At 39.5% G+C, this 25,308-nt stretch overlaps 1 protein-coding gene across 1 annotated transcript in view; it reads right to left on the bottom strand.

Annotated features, from left to right (window-relative positions):
* Positions 1–25,308, bottom strand: part of BMT2 (base methyltransferase of 25S rRNA 2 homolog) — a 166,605-nt gene that overhangs the window by 122,518 nt on the left and 18,779 nt on the right. Inside the window, exon 2 of the mRNA XM_007944171.2 lies at positions 2,372–2,513. Within this exon, the coding sequence (XP_007942362.1) occupies positions 2,372–2,513 (142 nt within the window). The remainder of the gene's footprint in view (positions 1–2,371; positions 2,514–25,308) is intronic.

The following is a 25,308-nucleotide window of genomic DNA, read 5'->3' as shown; positions in this document are numbered from 1 at the left end:
ACCCCAAAATTAAAATAGGAAGAAAAACAGAAAATTAAACTAAAACCATTTGTACTGTAAGTTGGTAACATAACCACACCAAAAAGAACTATTTTAAGTAACTTCTGAATACAGTACTTTGACATTTGGTGGTATATGTTCTAAAGACAAAAGAACTGCAAAGAAATCTTAAACTTCATTCCATTATTTTATGATTAGAAGTAAGAGCAGTAATGTAATTTTGAAATTATTTTTTGTAAAGTTAAGGATAAAGCAAATGTATTGTTATTCAGAACTAAGTCCTTCAGTGTAACAGAAAAGTGAAGTGCAAGACAGATTCATTTTTTCCAAGATGACATGCAGCAAATGCTCCCGTAAGACTACAATATATTAAGGTCCATTGAAAAATACAGTTTGAAGGCTTGTCTGCTATATTGAAATACTAATTTAAAAGCAGTGCTGCTAAAAGCCAAGAACGATACTGGGATCTTGACTGGATTATATTATTACCTTCTGTTATAAGGGAAATAGTTGTGTTTCTTAGCTTTAAGGGAAAACATATACTCTGTAGAACAATCAGATTTATAGATATTTTCTCTCTAGAACCAAGCAAATAACACATTTTCATGCCAAGCATCTCATTTCCTATCATTCTGGCTCTTTCATGTAGTGTCCCAACTCCACAGTTCTTTGATCCCACAATCCATTGAAGCTATTATCTTTTCACTGCTTCTCACTGACCTGATGTTTTCAACTCTCTTCTTACATATCATTATAATCACTACACTGTGTACATTTTCATTCCCTCGCCCTTCCCTTAAATCATTATATTCACTTGAGTAAAAATTCTGTTACACTGTCCTGTTCATTCTCTCTGAATCTCCAAAAAAGCTATTTCATATAACTGTGCCTTGAAAAGGCAGTAGTTTCCTAACTGGTTTCCTTACTTATAACCTTTCCCTTCCTGTAGTCTATTCTTAACATGAGTTAATTCTTTAAAATTGTTAATATATTTTAACTGGTTAACAAAATCTGATCATATCTCTTCTCAAAACTTCTAATGATTCTCCATATCACTTAGAAAAAAAAAGCCAGTGTCTTTACAAGGACTTGTAAAATCCTACAAAATCTAGCTGTTCATAATCTCATTTCCTACTACCTTCTGCCTCTTATTCTGCTTCAGCCAAAATGGTTTCCTTGCTGTTTCTGAAAAATGCTAGCATACTCTTGCCTTGCACCTGGGAATTATTCTGTTCCTTCTTTCATGCCTTTTGCACATGTCACTTCAGTGTATACCCTTCTATGCACATTCTTTTTCTATTTTTCTCATTTTTCATTGCTTTCTTTTTCTCACTGCACTTCCAATTATCTTACCTGGTATATATTGAATTCATGTATTATCGTTTGCCCCTCACTCCCACTGGCATGGCACTCTCACTCTGAGAGCAGGAATTTTCTGTATTTGGTTTACTATGGTACTCCCAGTGTCTATGATAGTGCCTGGTACACAGTAGACAATTACTAAAAAAATCTATGGAATAAATAAATAAAAGAACTAAGTTAAAAACATCTTTTTCTCTATATTATTTCTTGTAAGGATGAAATATGCATCATTATATAATTTTAAAATGAGATTAAAATAGAAATTTAAAAAAAAAAAGAATTAAAATGAAATATAAACCAGGAGTTATTATAAACTGATTTGCCATGCAGAAAGATAAAGCTTTGTTTTCTGGTAATTAATTTTTAATAAGTCTATATTCATAGTGACTTTTATACTCTAACCATTTTAAGAAAATTGATCATCAGTATTTTGTTTTCTGATGTTTTTAATATTAGAGTCTACATTATGAGAAAATAAACATCATCCAAAGTCAATACAAAGTCAATTCCAATGCTAGAATACCCTGAATCACACATCAGAAGTTCAGGATTTAAAAACTTCTAAGATGCTTCCAAATAAATTACAGAAAAATATTAACTTTTACTTAAATAAATATAGATAATTATGAAAAGAGATTTCTGTATTATGACTTATTAATGATGAATTACATATTAAATCTTTTATATTTTAAATGTACTAACGTTTACCTGTATTTAAAGTAATATTTTTTAAAAGATAAAACAGAAAATTAAAAGCTATGTCAAAGGAAAACAATTTGATTTAAAAGAACACAAATGAAATAAACCTAGGGAAAGTGAGGAAAAGGAAAGTGTAAAAGTTATTACCTCTTTAAAAATATTTCTAGTTTTCCATCTTGAGAAAATAATTTATAAAATACACAAGCATCACTTATATTTAAGAATTTAAAGAGTACATTAGAAAAAAAAAAAGGGTACATTAGAAACCAAAAATGTTAGTTCATTATACCAAGTTCATAATAACACTCACCTACAACACCATTCAATACGACCTTCACCCTCACAAGTTTTTGCCCAATGATTATCTGCCAAATTTTTCATTGCAACAGCATATTCACAAAGCGTTTCCTCGTCCTCACAGTGTTCTCGCCAGATCTTATCAAAATCTCCCACTAGAAACAAAGAAAAAAGTAAATTAACTTTACTTCAAAACATGTCAGGCTCTTATAAGTTTCAGCAGAATTTAATGAGTATAAACAAAATCATGAAGTTAAACTAAACACTTAATTTCTACTGTTCTTATTTTATAAGTTCTTTTTACATAATTTTAATTTATATGATTTATTAATCAATGGTGAGCCCTGATGGCACAGTGGGTATAGCTCTCAACTGTGAACCAAAAGGTTGGTGGTTTGAATCCACCGGCTACCTTGCAAAAGAAAGATGTGGCAGTCTGCTTCCATAAAGATTTACAACTTTGCAAACTCTATGGGGCTGGTCTACTCTGTCCCACACAGTCCATAGCATCAGAATCAACTCGCTGGCAGAGGTGTTTTTTTTTTTTCTTTTTGAATAATCAAATACGGAGAATTAAAAAAACTTGGGATTTGCTCTGGCTCTACAATATGTCATTAACAACGAGCTGTTGAAAGAAGACTCAGTTTCTCTATGCCTGTTTTCTTATCTATAAAAAATAGATTTTATTAGCATTTTCAAAATTATGGTTATTGATAGGGTGACAGAGTGATTTCAATAAAATTTCTATGATTATATACACTGGGAAAAGCTAGGTGTAACACATTTATACAAACTTCCTTTCTAGAAGACTTCTTAAGTTTAGATTCTACAGAAGGCACAGTCTAAGACAAGGAAGGTCCTGGATACAAGTAGTTTATTTGGGAGAGAATCCCAGGAAAAGAAGTGAGGGGTGAAGATGAGTAAGAAAGGAGAAAAAGCATTCTTGCGACTTACTGCTATGGGTAAAGAAGAATATACAAAATGCTTCCCAGAACTGTCCACCTAAGGGATGGGAGACTGGGGCACCTACCTAGCAGTTCCCACCCTCTGTGAACTGAGGATTGTTAGCACCTGCACTTCTAGTCTGCTCTTAGGAACTGAATAAAGTTGACATCTCTAGTGGTACCAGTAGAACAAGAAAAAGGCAGAAAATAGAAAAGAGAGAGCACACATTTAAAGTGGGACGGCATCAGGGCTGAGTGAGCCCACACTGAACAGGCCACCACAGCTGAGGGCCAAGAAAACGTGATATGCGGGCACCAGAGGTATCTATTACAAATTCTCAGCCCTAAATAAGTCACTGTATACTTTGAAACTCAATTACTCTAGAATTATTCTGTTATGATATATAAAACCAACACTATATATGCACAAAACCTAATCTCTCAGATTTTTAGAAGACTTCTACTTTTTCACACTCAACAAAATTCTCTTTAAATATTTCCATTTCTTATTGTATTTTAAGGCTTACTACCAGCTCCAAGGAAACTTTGAGGAAAGATTCAAATTTTGTCTGCAGGCTTATTTAACTCAAACTCTTAAACTGCAGGCAACTTCAATTTAATGTTTTTTATGCAAAGTGTCTCAAATGTGCTGTCACTGAATTGATGTTCTAGTTACGAGATGTGTGATCAGTATAGTACACTTAAATAATACACATGTACTTCTCACCTAATTACCATCTTGTTATCCCACATTTTTGTATTTACGACAGTAGTAAAAAATCTACTATCTGACTATTTTTGCATTAATGATGCACATCAGGCAGTAACAAACGCTGAGGTCCCTGATGGGGTCCCTGACCAGTGGACCCTGTGTGCACATAGAAAGAAAGATCCGAAATACATAGTACTGCATAGTATTTCACCTCCTGGAAGAGAGAGAGGGAGTGGTCTCCCTGAGCTGCTGAGGTGCTGGGTGGAATAAAGAGGAGGCTGGAGTGAGGATAGCAGAGACAAGATGCTGTCCATGCGTCCTGGGGGCTGAGGCCAGGGCAGCAGCAGCCAGTGTCCTGGAGGTGGGATGCCTTCAGGACTGGAGAGGAAGAAGAATTCCAGGATCTGGCCCCAACTCTAAGCCCTGAAGAGTGGCAGGGACAGGCTGGGCAATGGCCAGGAGGAGCCCTGAGATGGGGTACTTGGGTGTCCCATGGGACCCCAGACAGCTGACTAGCACCTGTACAGCTCCTTACACTTCATCAATGTTCCCTCCTGGAAAGGCACAGATGAGGGAAAGGTAGGGTACTTGGGCAGGGGTGGGGTCAGTGAATCAATGACCAGAAGCTCCTATAGTTTAAAGTCAAGGACAGAGGTCAGGCCTAGTTGTCATGGCTTTGGAGGAAGCTCTAGATTGTCAATTCTCATGGGGACATAGGTGTAGAGGGGGCGGGGCTGCCCAATGAGAGCAGGGGGATGTTGGGTGAGAGGCTGGTGGGGAGTACCAGCAGGAAGCATGAACCCCCACCTGCGGAACACAGGCCCTCCTGCCCACATATAGGGAGCTTCTTGCCCCTGACAAAGACACCAGAGGTATTTTGGGGTCATTGAGGGGATGAGCTAGGGCCAACCATTTTGAAAACTAAGGTGAGGGAAGGAGAGGGTGGGAGCCCTGGAGCTGAAGAGGGTGCAGCTCTCGGGTCACCCTGGTTCTGGAAGACTAGGTAGTCCTCCTCTGCAGATAGTGGTGGGTGTCAAGCCTTCCTGAGACAGTATGAGAGGGAGGGGGAAGTGGTGGTGGCAAGTGACCTCAGCAGGGGTCTGGTGGGACGTTCACAGTACAGGTGAAGAAGTGAGGGGACATGATCATTCTCCACTTTTGCATAACGAACTGGTCTCTGGAATATAACCATGCTGATAAGTGAGGGTTGTTGTTATTGTTGTTGTTGTTTGCCGTTGAGTCAGCCCTGACTCATAGCGACCCCTCCTTGGGTTTCCGAGGCAGTATCACTACGGAAGTAGGATTGCCCAACCTTCCTTCTGAGGAGTGGCTGGTGGGTTTGAACCGCCAGCCTTCTGGTGAGCAGTCAAGTGCCTTAGGCACTATGCTATCAGAGCTCCTAAGTGAGGGTTAGGCATATAAATTGAGAGTAGTCAAGGTAATTGTATACATTTGTTATTCTGTCAACAGATTTTCTGGAAATCTACTCTGTATCAAACACTGTAAAGAATAATAAAGTAAATGAGAGGGAGCTGGCATCAAAGGAGAGAGAAATATCTGTAATAAAATGTGACAGATGCTCCAACTGTTGTTGTTAGGGGTTGTCAAGTTGACTCCGACTCACAGTGACCCTATTATGTACAACAGAATAAGACACTGCCCAATATGTGCCATGCTCACAATCATTACCATATCTGAGCCTATCATCGCAACCACTGTGTCAATCCATCTTGTTGAAGGTCTTCCACTTTTTTGCTGACCCTCTATTTTATCAAGCATGATATTCTTCTCCCTTCTTACCACATTACCAAAGTAGATGAGACAAAGTCTGGCCATTCTCACTTCCAGAAATATGAAATTAATTCACCCCTGATGCCATGTAAGGTATCCTGGTCCCAGAACTTTTAATTCATGTATTTATTCAAGAAAAGTGTACACAACCTATACTCCTAGGCACACACTATGCTCAGTATCTAGTGGTGTATAACTGAACAAAACACACAGCCTTCAGTAAGAGAAAACTCCAATGTTCAGGATATTCTTGAAATTGTTGTCTATTTTTTAAATATAAAATTATTAAATAAAATCATAAGGTAATAATTTAGTTTTTTACAGCTCATTTTTTTTTATTTCTTATTTTAAGACTTTTACATTCAATGTTACATGTACATTTAGTTTTACTCCCCAATTACCATGCCCAACCCTAACCCAGTTTCCTCCCCTCCCTGTCCAGTAACCCTCCCCCTGTGCCCCTCATAGTTATGCACATCTGTTTGTCCTGCATTTCCTCAGTGTAAATGTTGCCCCTCTAGTGTCCTGTGCTCCACTGCTCCAAAGGATGTATTACCATAGAGTATGTGGGTGCATCATCCTGGGTTGAGTGGTCTGCATGTACATCTTGTTAACTATTGGGCTGAGAGCCAGCCCCTGGGAGTTTTTTTTCCAGGCGCAGAAAGTATTCCAGGGCCATAGTATTGAGGTTCTCATCACACTCCATCTGACCAGTAATTCTGGTCATTATTGAGCTTTTGGATTTTGTTCCACATTTTTCCTCCCACTCTATCCAGGATCTCCAGATTCAACACTTTCCTGGGTGGTTGGCATTGGTAGCCAGGCACCATTTAGTTTTTCTGGTCTTGAGGCCCATCGTGTCCTAGGGCTGATTGCTTCCAAAATGCCCTTGTTTTTTTGTACTCTTCTTCGCTTCCGATGCTAGGAGACCATTAGCTACATTTTAGATGGCTGCTTGAAAGCTTTTAAGACCCCAGTCGCTATTCACCAATGTACGATGTGGAGCAATGCTTTTATGTATTTTATTGTGCCAGTTGAGTCTGGTGTCCCCCAGTACTATGGTCCTGAGATGGTAGATCTATTGGATCTCTCTCCCATAGTGTCTGGGTGTCTGTGAGGGATTACTCTGTGTCTGACTTCTATTGTTTCTGTAAGGACTGCAAGTATTTTGTATCACTGGTGTCTGTGCAAGATTAGCCTGCACTGAATCTATCCTTGGGTCTAGAGTATACTCCTGTTCACTGACCCCCATCTGATCCTTTCAGATGTTTATGTGTTTATCTGTAGCCTGGTGTTTGGTGTTAATGGTAATACAGTATTGTGGACATATTGGTTAGTATTAGCATCTGTCGTCTATTTCTTATGTGCATAATTTGATGTCCTCCCATTTCCTAATGTTATCATGGTGGTCACAGATCCTTCCCATATATCCTCCCCCTTACCCACGTCAGCATGTGGGCCCCAACTAGTCCAAAATTAATCCCTCCCCATCCCTCCCCACCCCGGTAACCTACAAAGTGAATTCCCTTTCCCAAGTAAACCCTTCTTTGTCTTTTCACAGTAATGGGCTCATACAGTACTGGTCTTTCTGTGATTGACTTATTTCGCTCAGCATAATGTCCTCCGGGCTCATCCATGTTGTGAGATGATTTGCATATCCCTCATTGTTCTTTAACGTAGCATACTATTCCATTGTGTGCATGTAGCATAATTTGGTTATCCACTCATCTGCTGATGCACATTTAGGTTGTTTCCATCTCTCTGCTATAGTGAATTGTGCTGTGATAAACACAGGTGTACATATGTCTGTTCGTGTGCTCTCACCTCTTTAGACTATATTCCTAGTAATGGAATTGCTGAGTCAAATGGTATTTCTATTTTCAGTTTTTTAAACAGCCCATTAGTTTTACAATTTTCAATATAATGGTATTTAACCTTTAAACAAAGCATTTTCAAAATAATCTGTGGTTCGGGTTTTGAAATTCAAAGAGTTAAGATTGACCAGCACCCCAGAGGACATCAAGCTCAACTGGCATAATATACTTCACAAAAACACTGTTCTACATCTACTTTGGTGAGTAGTAGCTGGGGTCTTAAAAGCTAACGAGTAGGCATCTAAGATGCAACAACTGGTCTCTCCTCATCCAGAGCAGAGAAGAATGTGGAAAATCAAAGACGCATGGAAAGCAATTAGTCCCAGGGACTAGTGGACCATAACAACCTCAGCCCACATGACTCTGAGACCAAAAAAAGTACATGATATCCAGCTATCACTACCAACCACTACAGTAGGTATCAAAATTAGAAATCCCAGATACAGTAAGAGAAAAATGTGGAACAAAACTCAAAATCATAAAAAAAAAAAAAAAAAAAAAAAGGGTTACTTGATAGTGACTGAAGAAACCCACTGGCCCCTAGTCACCCTTCCAGTCTGAAAGTGAACGAACTCACGTGACTTCCCACCAAACAGACAAACCTACAAGGTGAATAATGATACCAGGTGGGTACACCCCTAGAACAATCAACCATGGGAGCTCAGATGGGCAGCATTTGCACAGGGAGATAGCTCAGAGTGCAGGAATGCAGAGGAAAGAATATAGGGAAAAGGTAGCCATAGGGAGGAAATGGGAAAAGAACTGTTACGTTATGGGGATTGCAATCAATGTTATGAAACAAAATGTATATGAACTGTTGAATGGAAAACTAATTTGCTCTATAAACTTTCACACAAATCATCAAAAGTAAAAAAAAAAAAAGGTTGACCAGTACCCTTCTTCTGACTTAGTCAAACTGCATACACATACACACAAAAAATGTTAAAACTCAAGTCTAAGGATTTTTGTCTTTTGTCACTTAGTGATCAGGTGAATATTTAAAGCATTACCTTTTACTTAAAAGGATAATATTTTTTATTATCAAAAGGCAAATCTGGAACTCAAACATCCTAAGGCATGCATTAAAGATCTAGGCTTTAGTATTCAAGTCCAATCAATCACAACTCTCAATGAATTAACAACCTTATGATTTAGTATGTTGGCATCTGTCAACAACTCTAAAATAATTGATTAATGATCTATTTCTTATCCATGTCTTACAAGAATCCTAGAAAGAATGAATGTGTCTTGAAGTAAATACATAAACCAAAATAAAACCCACTGCCATCGAGTCAATTCCAACTCACAGCAACCCAACAGGACTGAGAACTGCTTCACAGGGTTTCCAAGGCTATAAATCTTTGCAGAAGCAGACTGCCTCACTTGTCTCCCATGGAGCAGCTAGTGGGTTCAAATCCTTGACTTTCTGATTAGCAGCCAAGTGCTTTAACCACTGTGCCACCAGGGCTAGCTGAAAATATATAGATCTGTAAATATTATTTTTTAAAATTATCTTAAGTAAAAATTATTTTCTGCGACAATGACAAAATAACATCTAAAATGGAGGTAAAAAAACATTAAATATACACAGATTTTAAAAATCTCAAGAATGCATTTAACAAAGTCAGTCTGTACAACATTATGAATATTTAAAGCTCTAACTTGCATACTCTTTGTGTATACATGATGACTAACATAAGTACAACACAAGTAACAGCAGAAGAGAGAAGACTAAAGCGCCAATGTGTACATTTCACTCTACTCAAATAGAGATTTTAAAAATTATTTTTAGAAAGGACAATTAAAAATAAACATCTCCTGCAGCCTAATTTGAAATTAATAGTTAATACACATTTTATACCCACTGCCATTAAATCAGACCCTACTAATAACAACCCTGTAAGACAGAGAAGAACTGTTCCCATAGTGTTTCAAGGATGTAAAGAAGTGGAATGTTACTTGAACTAATGGGGTGCAGTATGGGGAATGATGGGTGGGTGTGTGTGTGGGGGGAGTGTAAGGGTGATGGTTGGTGGTGGTAGTATTCAAGAGCCATTTAATCCTAAAAGGTATCTTGACATAAAGACAGAATAGCTATAGATATATCTCTACTGTTATTTATGTGAAGAAGAAGTTATTTATTGAAGAAGGTAGGGACACTGCTCCTTTTGGTAAATGGAATTTGATTAAAAAAAAAAAAAAGTGGGAGCTCCATAAGCAGTACTTGGTAATAAAACAGGAAAGTCTAAACCTAAGAGTACATTGCTAAAACTTGACCAAGGTACGAGATTGTGCTTGTAAATGCTATGCACAATTAAAATTGAGCTGTATGATCTGAATTTTTTATTTTAATTATTTATGGAAAATAATTTCTAGAAGGATCTATGTCAAAAAGCTGTTCCCAAGCACTGAATTTTTTAAAGTTAGCAAAAAATACTACAAAGTGTGTTGGTTATGTGAGTCTGAGAGCTCTAGCAGCCTCCAGGAAAATCTTTAACCAAAAACCTTTTAGTGTCAGCATTACTAACAGAACTTTTGGACTCTTGAGGGCCTTTATCTGCCCTCCAGTCTCAGCAGGTATCAAGGAACTTCCTCTGAACTCAGCACGCATCACAAAAGCCATCCGGATTCAGCACGTATCGGAGATTTGTTGGGCTCCTGAAAGTCTCCCACATACCTGAGCCTCCATCCTCCCTAGATAATATTTTCCTAAGTGAACTTTGGAACCAGGGGGTTTCTTTACGTCCCCCAACATCTTAGATCACTGCCCTAAATCCCTTAGCAACCACCAATCATCTGTACCCTCTTGCCCTGGTGCTGCCCCTCCCCATATTGTTCCATAAATTTGTGAGAATACCGGGGCACAGGGTCTTTTACTTCAGCCACTGACCTGGTAAGAGCAAAGACCCTAACTTAAGTTAGCTAATAAACTTTCCTATTGCATTTGCATTGTCGTGTGTTAGCATATTCCTCTCCGAGCATCTCCTTCATAACCTGAGCACAACAGTTACAAGGAGTAAGTGACATAATTTGCTTGGATTATTTAGGTAATAATGCAGATAAGCCATTTTGTTCTAGAAATGACATTAAATAAACAAATCTAATATAAGAAATCAATATTTGTGTTAAAAAAAGCAAGTGGAGAAATTTGAAGACTTCTCATACCAACATTGTGCTTTATATTAAAAAAAAAAAAAGTAACTCTTTACATAGTAGAACAGCAAGACTACTTACTACTGAAAAATCATTAATTTATTCTGCGGTGTAGTAAATTACCTTGAATGGCTTTTCTAGCCATAAATCTTTGTAAATAAACTCTGTGGCAGAATTTGCTGTGAGCAACTGAGGAGCTCCTGATTGTAAAAGTTATCCACCTGGGGTATTTCTCTTGGGCACAACACAAAGCAATGTTCTGGGAGGTTCCTGCTCTCTCTCAAGTGCTTAGAATTCTGATGTTATGATTGGTTGGTTTGGCCACTCTACCAGGCTCAAAAGGAGGCCTCCTAGAGGCAGAAGAAGTCTCTCTCTGACTGCTGGTTGGGGAAGATATGCTGCTGAAAGAGACACACGCTCCTAAAAGAGACACGAGCTGCTGGGAGAGAGATGTAAGTGACACGCATTGCTGAGTGAGACACCAAGGGACATGCACTGTTGGGAGAGAGACTGTGAGAGACTGTTAGAAGAGAGACTGTGGGCTGGGAGAGAGACAGCATTTTTCCTGAACTCGATTGTAGCCTGGTGCTTCCCTAACAAACCCCTGTAATCTGTGAGTTCTGTGTGGCCACTGCAGTGAATTATCATCCAGGACAGAGGTGGTGGGTGCTTTGGAAAGAACCATTGGTGAAAGCGCTGGAGGGAGGCAGCATGTCTGGCCTTGCAGGAATAGGCCTTGGGCTACTGATGGTGATTCTGTCTTCCTCTTGTGGGGTTAGAGGAGGTCAGGAATTCTGGCAAATTCAGTTATCTAAATTGATGCTTTGCTTCCCGTATATTGCATTTTATCACAGATATGAAGCATTTCACAGGTATGTATGAGTAAGGAATGAATACAAAAAACAATTTGTGCTTCCAAGGACAAGCATATTCTTCACCATCAAAGTTTTACTATGCAACAGTAAAATCTTTGTTTAGTCTTTCACAAAAAAGTGGTTTAACAATCCCCTGCATCAGAATCACAAATGTGATTATTAATCGTAGATTCCTGGGTCAATGTCAGCCCCACTGTAATGTCTTCTGGGGGCCTGAGATCCAGCATTTTAAAAGATTTACCACAGGATACTGAAGCACAATGAAGTTTAAGAACCATTTCTTGGGTGTTTTAAAGCTCCATGTCTGATATACAGAAAACAAAATACTCCACTTGAGCCACAGAGACTGGAAATCTTTCTATAGTCACAGAAATTCACTATCTCCTTAAACAATGCTGCTGTTGTTAGGGGCCGACAAGTCGACGTCAACTCACAATGACCCTATGCACAACAGAAAGAAACACTGTCCGATCCTGCCCCATCCTCACAATCTTTGCTATGCTTGATCTCATTGTTGCAGCCACAGCATCAATCCATCTCGATGAGGATATTCCTTTTTTCCTCACCCTCTAACTTTACCAAGGATGATATTATCCATCTTGAGGGACTGGTTCCTTCTGACAACATGGCCAGAGTATAAGAGATGAAGTCTGGCCGTTCTCGCTTCTAAGGAGCAGTCCAACTGTATCTCTTTCAAAACAGATTTGTTCATTCTTCTAGAAGTCTGTGACTTTCAGTATTCTTCATCAACACCATAATTCAAATGCATCAATGCTCTGGTCTTCCTTATTCATTGTCCAGCTTTCACATGCACATGAAGCTATTAAAAATACCATGGCTACTTTAGTCTTCAAAGTGACATCTCTGCTCTTTAACACTTTAAACAAGGCTTTTTCAACAGATTTTCCCAGTGTAATCGACATCTGATTTCTTGACTACTGCTTCCATGAGTGTTGACTGTGAATCCAAGTAAAATACTGACAATATCACTCTTTTTTCCATCTACCATGATGTTGCTTATTGGTCCAATTGTAAGGATTTTTGGTTTTTTTATGTTGAGGTATAATTCATACAGAAGGTTGCACTCTTTGATATTCATCAGTAAGTACCTCAAGTCATCTTCACTTTCAGCAAGCAAGGTTGTGTCATCTGCATATCGCAGGTTGTTAATGAGTTTTTCTTCATTATAGTTCAGTGTTTCAGATTATTTGCTCAGCATACAGATTGAATAAGTATGATTAAAGGATACAACTCTGATGCACACCTTTCCCAATTTCAAACTCTGCAGTATCCCCTTGCTCTATTTGAACAACTGCTTCTTCATCTATGTGTATGTTCATGAGCACAATTAAGTGTTCTGGAATTTCCATTCTTTTCAATGTTATCCATAATTTGTTATGATTCACAGAGCCAAATGCCTCTGCATAGTCACTAAAACACAGACCTCTTTCTGGTATATGCTTTCAGCCAAGATCCATCTGACATCAGCAATGATATTCCTCATTCCACGCCCTCTTCTGAATCGAGTTTGAATTTCTGGCAATTCCTTGCCAATATGCTATTGCAACCATTTTTCCAAAACAATGCTAAAATAAACGTAACTTTACTTTTTCTTGAGGACTTTGCAATGTCACTATAAACACCTCCACTCTACTACATATGTAGCTTTATTGACAGCTGATATGGTTCTTCTACTGTGTCAACAGCCAGCACAGTTGAAATTCAACCCTTGTAAGTACTTCCTGTGATGGTTCCACTTTCTCCTTCCAATCCCTATTTACTGATATCTCACAAGGATCCCTGGGCAATTCATCTGCTTTCAAAAGGGTTAACCTCCAAGGAGGGCTTTCAATCCTACACTTCCAAAATGTACATTCCAAACAAAATCATTATGACCATCCCTATGACAAACCAATGTGTCTCCCCATGTAGGCCCCCTTGCCCATACTCATCCCCATCCGAGCACACACTTCTCAAACCTGGATGCAATGCGTACCACTAACAATCCATTTACTGGAACATACAAGGAATACTAGTGTCACCTTTGACTTCACCTTTACCCAAACTGCTCATATTCACCTTTAAAGTCTTTGATTCATATTTCTCCATCTTCATGATCACTACACTCATATTTATGCCACTATTAACTCTAAATACCTTAGTATTAAGAGTGTTATCTGGAAATGTTAGGCAAGAAGGTAGAATAGGGGCTGGCTAGAGGGCAGGCCCAAAGGGAGGAGAAAGGGGAAAGAGGCAGAATATCTAAAGAAGTTAATAAACTAACATCTGCAGAAAACTGCATGGCCAAGCCAATCCAAATTAAGCAGAATAACCACAGGCCTAGGAAACCTGAAGTTAAGGGAAATTCCCTAACTTGAAACTTGCACAAAGACCTCATACACTGACCCAGACCTAGTTCCATTATAATATCATAATATAATTATCACCGCCTTCTTTTTGCGTTTAGGTCTTTTGCACACTGAGCAAGTACAGAAGGGCTCTCAGGGACTGTCAATCAACCTGTCATTCAGGGTACTCACCTTGCCTTAATTAAAAATGCCCCTTCACATCCCTTTACACCCCTTATAGAAGTATAAAAGCCGCAGAAGTTGAACAGCTTGGGGTCTCAGTCCATTGCCATGGTTAAGACCCATTCCGTCTCTGGTATGTTCTCTCCTTAAAATAAAGGCTTGTATGCTTGTGTGATTGATGCTTGTGATTCAAGTTTGTTAATCTGCCACCAACACTGTCACCAACCATTACCCACGCCTGCCGCCCACCTGTAGATCAACTGCTCACAGAGATTCTTCCCATGAGTAGGGTGAGGCCAAGGATCCAATTGAGCCACCCTGGACAACAAGCTCAGTTCAACTTCTTTGTCCATTGTATAATCTATGAAACTTTATAATAATATAGATGCCTATATCACACATTTCCACAGATAATATTGATATTGACAAAGGCTAAGAACTATTCTTGCTTTGTTTTTTACCCCTCTCATAAAATGACCAAATGATCTACACCAATATTTTTTATTTTTATGTACCTTTTTAAATGCAAAAGGCACCTATAAAGATATCTTACTACAAAGATGACTAATAATGACAAAATGGAATAGCTAACACATACTGTATGTCTGCTGTATGCCACTCACTGAACTGTTTATCAAAGTACTCTTTACCTTTAGTGTTACTGATTATTAAGCTTTTTCCATTTTTTGTTCCCCTGCTGGTGTAGTGCCTAAGGCATCTGACTGCTAACCAGAAGTCTGGAGGTTCAAACCCTCCAGCCACTCCTCGAAAGGAAGGTTGGGCAATCTACTTCCATAGTGATACTGCCTTGGAAACCCAAGAAGGGGTCACTATAAGTCAGATCCAACTTGACGGCAGTCAGTTTGTTTGTTTGTTTGTTTTTTGGTTGCTGGAATGGCAGTTCAACTTTGCCAAAGGAAGAGTTAATAAATCTTTTCTGTGGACAAGTTTGACTTTATTTGGTTTATTAACTGAGCACAGATGATTATCATAAAAGCAGAGATTTGAACCAGTTTATTCCAGTTCTACTCTTGCTTAGAATTCACATTTCCCCCCCAGACATACTGAATCTGAATCTACATTTTAACAAGATCCCCGAGTGATTCTTATGTATATATAAACTAATGTATATTTAACAACATGCAGCTCCAGGTCCCCTCCCATGCAAAATTAGAGCTTTCCTATGAAACCTATCCTAAGCCACAATCGCATAAATGGAAGAAGCAATTATGAATTTATATGGGAATTTACATGGGAAAAACTTTTACGCATTCCCATACCCAAAAATATAATTACTAAATCATACCAAGTGACACATAAAACCTAAGATAAACTAACACATAATGTTCACAGACACAGTTCAAAGCCATGGCAGCTTGATGTTGAGAGACTGCCTAGCTCCCCAGGAAGGAGCTCGGCAACACCACTCCTGCCACTCCCGCTCAAGGTGTGTGCTGCCTCTTTCCCGGCTCACTGTAAAACAGACACTGACTGCTAGTTTTGTAGAAATGAAAATCCTCTTTGCATTTCCTTCAGTTAGCAAAAACAGGTATAATGTAGTTCTTTCCTAAAAGTGAAATGGTGTAAAGCAAACTTTCAAAAAGCAGGGGATATCTGTAATCAAGAAGTTGGGAACACTGAGGCCCTAAACCTGTAAGAATCACCTGAGGCTCCTGTTAGAATGTAGATTCTGATTTAGTGTATCTGGGGTAGAAACACAAATTCTCAGCAGAAGGTTGAATGGCAATGAACTGGTTCCAAGCCCTGCATAAAAGGCAGTACTTTCTGCTTCTATATCAGAATGGGGGTGACTAATAAGGACATAAAAAGAAAACAGTAAAACCTGACTTAAGAATAAAACAAAAAAACTTGCTCAAGGTATACTGGGGTCAAGGAGGTAATCAGTATTTTAAAGCAATTATGTTAAAATCCATACACACACACATATGTGTGTGTGTGTACATTCATTGGTTTTGCTCCTCTAGAGAATCCAGCCTAAGGAGCTCTGGTGGTGTAGTGGATAAGGTATTTGGCTGCCAACTAGAAAGTCAGCTGTTCAAACCCACCAGCCGCTTCATACAAGGAAGATGAGCAATCTACTGTAAAGATTTATAGCCTTGGAAACCCAATGAGGGTCGCTTTGAGTCAGAACTGATTCAACAGCAGTGATTTTTTTTTTTTTTTTTTTAAGAGAACCAAGCTTAAGGCATTTGGTACCAAGAATGGTTCTAGAAGAGCAAAATCTTAAGGATGAGTTTTCTGAGTTGGTTCTCAAGTTTGCCTAGACCTAAATACACTAATGGCTCTAATTCCAGTATGGAAAAGGGCATTGCTAATCCACAGTGTGAAGTGGCAGTAGAAATATGTAAAATACGACTAGGTCAAGTATTTGTGAGAAACACGTTCTAGATGAATGCGTACTTGATGCCTTTTATCATTTCTGTCAAAGTAAGATGTACAGGAAGTCTGGTTGGTTGGTCCTGCTTTTGCTAGACAAAGTGGTGAAAGAATGAGGAGCTCAGAGCTTCAGAGTCACAACTCAAATATCATATGAAAAACCTGAAAACTGTCACTTGTGCTCTGAAAGAAAGACTTATTTCTTGATGTAACAGAACTGATACTGCCAAAAACTAAACTCAAGAGTCTTATGGTAAAAGCGGTTGAGTTACAACATCAACTGAATTCCCAAATTCAAATGGTGTCTAAAGTTAAAGAGAGGGCACTAATTGGGCAGAAATGGGATCCTGAAACTTGAGATGGGGACATACACACAGATAATTAAGAAGCTATGAAAAATGAGCGCCTAAATTCTAGACAATCACAACTGCCAATAATCTGCCCTCTTACTTCTATCTGAAGAGATTACTCCATCTTTGTCTGCGAAGACACCTTCCCAGTAAAACTATTCTCTCTTCTACCTCCATCTGATGAGATTAATCCAGTTGTGCCTGAAGAATCTAAGTTATCACCAGGGGTGGCACCTAGTGTGTTGCCTGGGATATTGCCTAAGGCATATACTTGATAAGACATTGCTGAATGTCCCCAGGACCGACCTCCACCACTCATTTTTGTTTCTAGACCTGTAACTAGAAGTAAGTCCCAGTAAGCCCCAAGAGGTGAAGTACACAGTGTGACCCGGGAGGAAGCACACTATACTCCAAAAGAACTGCTTGATTTTTCTGATATATACAAAAAAAAATCTGGGGAATATCTGTGAGAATGGCTATTAAGGGTATGGAAAAATGGTGCAAAGAAAATAAAGCTGGATCAGTCTGAGTTTATTGGTATGAACCCACTGAGCACAGATTCTTTATTCAATGTTTTCAGCCCAAGAGGTTAGAAAAGATCTAATAGTTTATTTGGTTGGCTTCTTGAAACATGGACTAAGCAGTGGCCTACACTAAATCAAGCTGAAATGCCAGACCTGCTCTATACTGCAGAAGAAAGTAGCCAAAGGCTTAGGGAAATTGGCATGTTAGAGTTGATTTATCAGGTTAGACCAATAGACTCCCCCATCTTTGCCCAGAGGACATACCTTTTACCAGATGTAAGTCAGATGTGACAGTGGAAATTGCCCTATCTGAACTAAAACACCTAACAATAATGGGCATGATTGGTGGTAGGGGCCAAGGATGGTACTTAATCACCAAAGAGAAGGGGATGTAGTTACCATAATGGACAAAAGAGTCAAAGCAGTAATCAGAAGGGTCTATCTTGTCTGGATTTATGGAGTTGGCTACTCAGTCTTGATGTCCCTAGGAGTGAAAAATATGGAAAATCCACTAAATATTTACTTAATCTGTACAAGCAGAATAATTCTAAGTTAAGTGAAAGGCAGTCTAACTCAAATCACCAGAACAGAGTGTGACAGCCCCTCAATCAATTCTCAGACTTGAGCCAGTTTACAGACCCTCAACCTCTTGAATAAAGGGGAGGTCAGATCCCCTTGAGGAAGGACCTCACTACACTGCAAAAAATTTGTACTGTTAATCTTTCTCTCAGCCTTCCCCAAAGGGATCTAAGACCTTTCATGAGAGTAGTGTTCACTGGGGAAAAAGAAATAATCCGACTTTCCAGGGATTACCAGACAGTAGTTCTGAACAGATACTAATTTCAGGAGACCCAAAACATCACATTGGCCCACCAGTCAGAACGGGACTTATGGAGGTCAGGTTATTAAATGAGTCTTAGCTCTGGTCTAACATTAAGTTCAGTGGGTCCTGAAATCCTTAGCGATTTCCCCAGTTCCAGACTGCATAATTGGAATAGACATATTCAGTAACTGGCAGAACCCCTAACATGTGGAGTAAGGCCTATAATGGTAGGAAAAGCCAAGTGGAAGCCATTAGAAGTGCTCCTACTTATGCAAATAGCAAACCGAAAACAATACTGCATTCCTAGAGGGATTGCAGACATTAGTAGCACCATCAAGGACTCGAAGGATGCAGGACTAGTGATTTTCATTGCATCCCTATTCAATTCATCCAACCTGTGCAAAAAACAGATTGATCTTGGAGAATGACAGATTATCATAAACATAACCAGATGGTGACTCAAATAGCAATCTATATTCCAGATGTGGTTTCACTGCTTCAGCAAATTAATACATCTCCTGGTACTTGGTATGCAGCTATTGATCTGGCCAATGCTTTTTTTCTCTATACCTGTTTCAAAGGATCACTCGAAACAGTTTACTTTCAGGTGGCAGGCCAGCAATATACTTCACTGTCCTACCTCAAGGTGTTTCAATTCTCCAGGCTTATATCATAATTTAGTCAGCAGGAACCATGATCACCTTTCCCTTCCAAAAGATGTCATATTAGTCCATTACATTGATGACATTATGCCAATAAGACCTAGTAAGGAAGAAGTATAAATTACTCTAGACTTAATGGTAAGACAATAGCACTGTTGTTGTTAGGTGCCATCAAGTCAATTCTGACTCACAGTGACCCTATGTGCAACAGAATGAAATATTGCCCCATCCTGTGCCATGCTTACAATCTTTGCTATGTTTGAGCCCATCAGCCACCATGTCAATCCATCTCATTGAGGGTATTCCCCTTTTTCACTGATCCTCCATTTTTACCAAGTATGATATCCTTCACCATAGGGAATGGTCCCTATGAACACATGACCAAGGTAGGTAAGTTGTCAAGCCATTCTTGCTTCTAAGGTGCATTCCAGCTGCACTTCTTCCAGATTTGTTCATTCTTCTGGCTTTGCAGTACTCTTCACCAACACAATTCAAAGGCATCAATTCTTCTTCAATCTTCCTTATTCATTGTCCAGCTTTCACATGCATGTGAGGCGACTGAAAATACCACGGCTTGGGTGGTGGTTGTTGTTGTTACGTACTGTCGAATCGGACCCGACTCATAGCAACCCCTCCTTGCGGTGCTGAGGAAGTAACACTACAGAAGTAGATTGCCCAACCTTCCTTCCAAGGAGTGGCTAGGGGGTTCGAACCGCCAGCATTCTGGTTAGCAGTCAAGTGCCTTAGGCATTATGCTACCAGAGCTCCCATGGCTTGGGTTAGGTACACTTTAGTCTTCAAAGTGACATCTTTGCATCTTAACACTCTAAAGAGGTCTTTTGCAGCAGATCTGCCCAGTGCAATATAATGTCTGATTTCCTGAGTGCTGCTTCCATGGCCTTTGACTGTGGATCCAAGTAAAATGAAATCCCTGACACCTTAAATCTATTCTCCATTTATTGTAATGTTGCTTATTAGTTCACTTGTGAGGAATTTTTGTTTTCTTTATGTTGAAGTGCAATCCATACTGAAGACTCTAGTCTTTGATCTTCATCAGTAAGTGCTTCAAGTCATCTTCACTTTCAGCAAGCAAAGTTGTGTCATCTGCATATTGCAGGTTAATGAGTCTTTCTCCAATCCTAATGTCACATTCTTTTTCACATGGCTAAGAATACTGAAAATACCATGGCCTGCCAGAAGAATGAACAAATCTATCCTGGAAGAAGTGCAGCTAGAATGCACCTTAGAAGTAAGAATGGCCAGACTTCTCGGATTATTTGCTCAGCACACAGACTGAATAAGTATGGTGAAAGGATACAACCCTGATGTGTGTCCTTTCTGATTTTAAACCCTGCATCATTCCCTTGTTCTGTCTGAACAACAACCTCTTGGTCTATGTATAGGTTCTTCACGAGCACAATGAAGTACTCGGGAATTCCCATTCTTCACAATGTCAGACATAATTTGTTATGATTCATACAGTCAAATGCCTTTTCATAGCCAATCAAACACATGTAAACGTGTTTCTGGTACTCTTTGTTTTCAGCTAAGATCTGACATCAGCAATGATGGCCCTCATCTGATGTCCTCTTCTGAATACAATATGAATTTCTGGACATTCCCTGTCAAAATACTGCTGCAACTGTTTGAGTTATCATTAGCAAAATTTTACTTGCATGTGATATTAATGATATTGTTCACTAATTTCTACATTCTGTTGGATCTTCTTTCTTTGGAATGGACACAAATATGCATTTTTCCTAGTCGATTGGCTAGGCAGTGGTCTTCCAAATTTCCTGGCATAGACAAATAAGAGCCTCCAGAGCCGCATCCATATGTTGAAACATCTCAATGGATATTCTATCAGTTCCTGGAGCTTTGTTTTTCACCAATTCCTACCAGGCAACTTGGATTTCTTCCTTCAACACATTGGTTCTTGATCATATGTTGCCTCTTGAAATGACTGAATATCTACCAATTCTTTTTTGTACAGTGACTCTTATTGTGATGTTTCCTGCATTGTTCAATATTTTGTGCACAGAATCCTTCAATATTGCAACTCAAGGCTTGACTTTTTTCTTCAGTTCTTTCAGCTCAAGAAATGCCAAGCATGTTCTTTCATTTTGGTTTTCTAATTCCAGGTCTTTACCCATTTCATTATAATACTTTGTCTTCTCAAACCTCCCTTTGAAATCTTCTGTTCAGCTCTTTTATTTCAACACCTCTTCCTTTTTGCTTTTGCCACTCTCCATTCAAGAGCAAGTTTCAGAGTTTCTTATGATATCCACTTTGGTCTTTTCCTCCTTTTTCTGTCTTTTTAATGACCTTTTGGTCATGATGTATAATTTTCTTTATGTCATCCCACAATTTGTCTAATCTTCTATCATTGCTGTTTAATGCATCAAATCTATTCTTCAGATGGTCTTTAAATTCAGATGGGATATACACAAGGTCACATTTTGACTCTTGTGGACTTATTTTAATTTTCTTCAGCTTCAACTCAAACTTGCATATGAACAATTGATGGTCTGTTCTACAGTCAGCTCCTGGCCTTGTTTTGATCGATTATATGGAGCTTTTTCATCGCCTCTTTCCACACATGTAGTTGATTTTATTTCTGTGTATTTCATCTGACAAGGTCCACATGTACAGTTGCCATTTATGTTGTTGAAAAAGGTACTTGCAATGAATAAGTCATTGGTCTTGCAAAATTCTATCATGTAATCTGCGGCACCATTTGTATCATCAAGACCATATTTTCCTACAACTGATACTTCTTTGTTTCCAACTTTTGCATTCCAGTTACCAGATATAATCAATACATTTTGATTGCATGTTTGGTCAACTTCAGACTGCAGAACTGGGTAAAAATCTTCACTTTCTTCATCTTTTGCCTTGGTGGTTGGTGTGTAAATTTGAGTCATAATTGTATTAACTTGTCTTCCTTATAGGTGTATAGCTATTTTCCTATCACTGATAGAACTGTACTTTAGGATAACTCTTAAAATGTTCTTTTTGATGATGAATGCAATGCTGTTTCTCTTCCACTTGTCATTCCCAGCATAACAAATCATACTGATTGTCTGATTCAAAATGGCCAATACCACTCCATGTCAGCTCATTAATGCTCAGAATATCAATCTTTATGAATTCCATTCTATTTTTGACAACTTCCAATTGCAGCTGTTTCTTCTCATTTTGAGTTGAACCTCATTAGCAAATGAAGGTCCTGAAAGCTTTACTCTATTCACGTCATTAAGACTGACTCTCCTTTGAGAAGGTAGCTCTTCCCCAGTCATATTTTGAGTGTCTTCCAAGCTGAGGGGCTCATCTTCTGGGAGTATATCAGACAATGCTTCACAGCTCTTCGTAAAGTTTTCCAGTAACCTATCAGACAGTGTTTCACTACTATTCATAAGGTTTTCACTGGCCAATTCTTTCAAAAGTGGATGGCCCCATCCTTCTTCCCAGTCTATCTTAGTCTGGAAACTCTGCTGAAACCTGCCCATCACGAGTGACCCTGCTGGTATGTGAAACACCGGTGGCATGGCCTCCAGCCTTACAGCAACATGGAAGCCACCATGGTACAACAAACAGACAAGTGGGGGACATTAGTACTAAAGGATAGGAAATTAACCCAAAAATTCAGGTGCCTTCCACTCTCAGTTAAATTTCAAGGAGTCCAGTGGTGTGAGGCATGTCAAGATATTTTTGGTAAAGTGAAGGATCAGTTGTTGCATCTGACCCCTCCTATAACTAAAACAGAAGCACAATGCCTGGTTGACCTCTTTGGATTCTGGAGGCAACATATCCCTCATTTGGGTTCCAACTCACAGCAACTCCTCCTTGGGTTTCCAAGGAGGTATCACTATGGAAGTAGATTGCCCAATTTTCCTTCCAAGGAGTAGCTGGTGGGATTGAACTGTCAGCCTTCTGGGTGCAGTCAAGTGTGTTAGGCACTACTCAGGCCGATCTATCAAATGACTTGAACAGCTGCCAATTCTGAGTGGGGTCCAGAATAAGGTTCGGGCTGCATGCAAGCCACTCTACCACTTGAGACATATGATCTGGCTGACTCCACCATGGTGTTTGAAGTGTCAGTGGCAGATAGAGATGGTGTTTGGAGTCTTTGACAGAGCCCTATTGGTAAATCACAGTGCAGACACTTAGGATTTGGGAGAAAAACTACACAACCCTCTGCAGATAAGTACTCTCTTCTCAAGAAATAGCTTTTGGCTTGTTACTTACTGGGTCATAGTAAAAACTGCTTGCCTAACAATGGGCTACCAAGTCACCATGCAGCCTTAGCTGCCCATCATGAACTGGGTGCTGTGTGACCCAAACAGTCATAAAGTCAGATGTGCACAGCAGCACTCCACCATTAAATGGAAATGGTATATATGAGATATGGCTCAAGCAGGACCTGAAGGCACAAGTAAGTTACATGAGAGAGTGGCCCAAATACCCATAGTCTCCATTCCTGTCACAATATCTTCCTTCTTCCAGTCTGCACCTATGGCCTCACAGAGAGTTCCTTACAATCAGTTAACTGAGGAAAACTGGTGCCTGGTTTACAAATGGTTCTGCAGTGCAGAAAAGCACTCTAGCCCTTTTCTATGACCTCCATGAAGGACAGTGGTGAAGGGAAATCTTCCCAATGGGCAGAACTTCACGTAGTTCTCCAAGCTGTTCATCAGTTATTCTCTTTCCCCTGCCACTCCGATCACTGCCCAATGGGTTTGTAAACAAAGTGGCCTTGGTGGCAGGGATGGAGGTTATACATGGGCTCAACAACATGGACCTCTACTCAACAAGGCCAACTTGGCTACAGGCAGTATTTTTTTTTTTTTTTTTTGAGTTTTCAATAATATTTTTTTTTTTTTTTTAATTGTGATTTGGGTGAAAGTTTACAGAGCAAATTCACTTTCCATACAGCAGTTCACATATACTTTGTTTCATGACAGTGACTACAATTTACAATGCAACAGCTCCCCTCCCACTTCCTCCCCATAGTTACCTCTTCCCTGTGTCCTTCCTTCCCATGCACTCCTGCCCCCTGAGCTGTCTCTCTGTGCATACATTGCCTTTCTTTCTCCCATGTTCACTCCTAGGAATGCATTTACCTAGTGTAAATGTTCACCTTATATGCCTGCCTTTTGTTTGGCTGAAAGCCACAGGTGTGGGTTCAATCCCAGACCTGAAGAGCAGCTAGGGGCTCCCACCAGGCTCTATGAAACCAGCAAACCTGGTCCCTTTTTTTTCCCCCCAAATGATTTTGAGTTTTGTTCCACATTGTCCTCCCTCTCTATCCAGGATCTCCTACATAGATTTCCCTCCAAATGGATGACAGTACTAACCAAGCACCATCTAGTTCTTCTGGTCTTACAGTCATATAATCTAAGGGTCACATGGTGTACCAGTCCCTTGGACTGTTACCATGAAACTTTGGTTTTCTTCATTCTTGTTTGCTCTGGATGAGGAGAGAGCCATCACTGCATCTAGATGGCTGCTTGCAAGCTTTTAAGATCCCAGTGGCTACTTGCCAAAGTAGGGTGTAGAACAATGTTTTATATAGTATGTTATGCCAATTGAGCTTGATGTTCCCTGAGACTATGGTCCTGAACACACTGGTTCAACTACTCGCTCCCTCTGGGTAGCTGGCTGTGCCCAAGAAGTGATTACAACCTTGCCCCTTGTCAGCTCTACTATATACCTGGAAATTCTTACAGAACATACAAATACACTTGTAGAAACATTGTCTGCCAACCCTATACATAGTCTTGGGTACACTCCCTCATGCACAGAAATATCTAATAGGTCAGCCTGTCCACTCATCTATCCACCCATATACCCATGTTTGCCTTCACTGATAATGCAGTACTGTATGTGCAAAAGTGTTCATATTTGTTGTCTGTACCTCCCATGCATCTCTCTCTGTCTTCCTCTTCTTCAATGCCACCATGAGGATCACTCCCATTTGGTACACTGCCCTTCTCTTCACCCAAATCAATACTTGTTTCTACCTATCTAACAGTGTGCCGTCCCCTCCCCTCCTACCCCTGGTAACCAACAAAGAAAATTTCCTTCCATATATAAACCTTTCCTTGACTCTTTACAATAACGGACTAATACAAGATTTGTCCTGTGATTGACTTATTTCACTCAGCATAATGTCCCTCAAGTTCATCCATGTTCTTACGGTGTTTTGCAGATTCTATGGTATTCTTTAGGGTTGCCCAGTATTCCATTAAAGGAGCTCTGGTAGCAAAGTGGGTAAAGCACTTGACTGCTAACCAGAAGGCTGACGGTTCAAA

The sequence above is a fragment of the Orycteropus afer genome, unplaced genomic scaffold, assembly GCF_000298275.1.
Source record: "Orycteropus afer afer isolate SDZICR_OR568_19922 unplaced genomic scaffold, OryAfe1.0 scaffold00007, whole genome shotgun sequence".
In the NCBI taxonomy this organism is placed as follows: domain Eukaryota; kingdom Metazoa; phylum Chordata; class Mammalia; order Tubulidentata; family Orycteropodidae; genus Orycteropus; species Orycteropus afer.
This window is presented reverse-complemented; position numbering and strand designations above follow the sequence as displayed.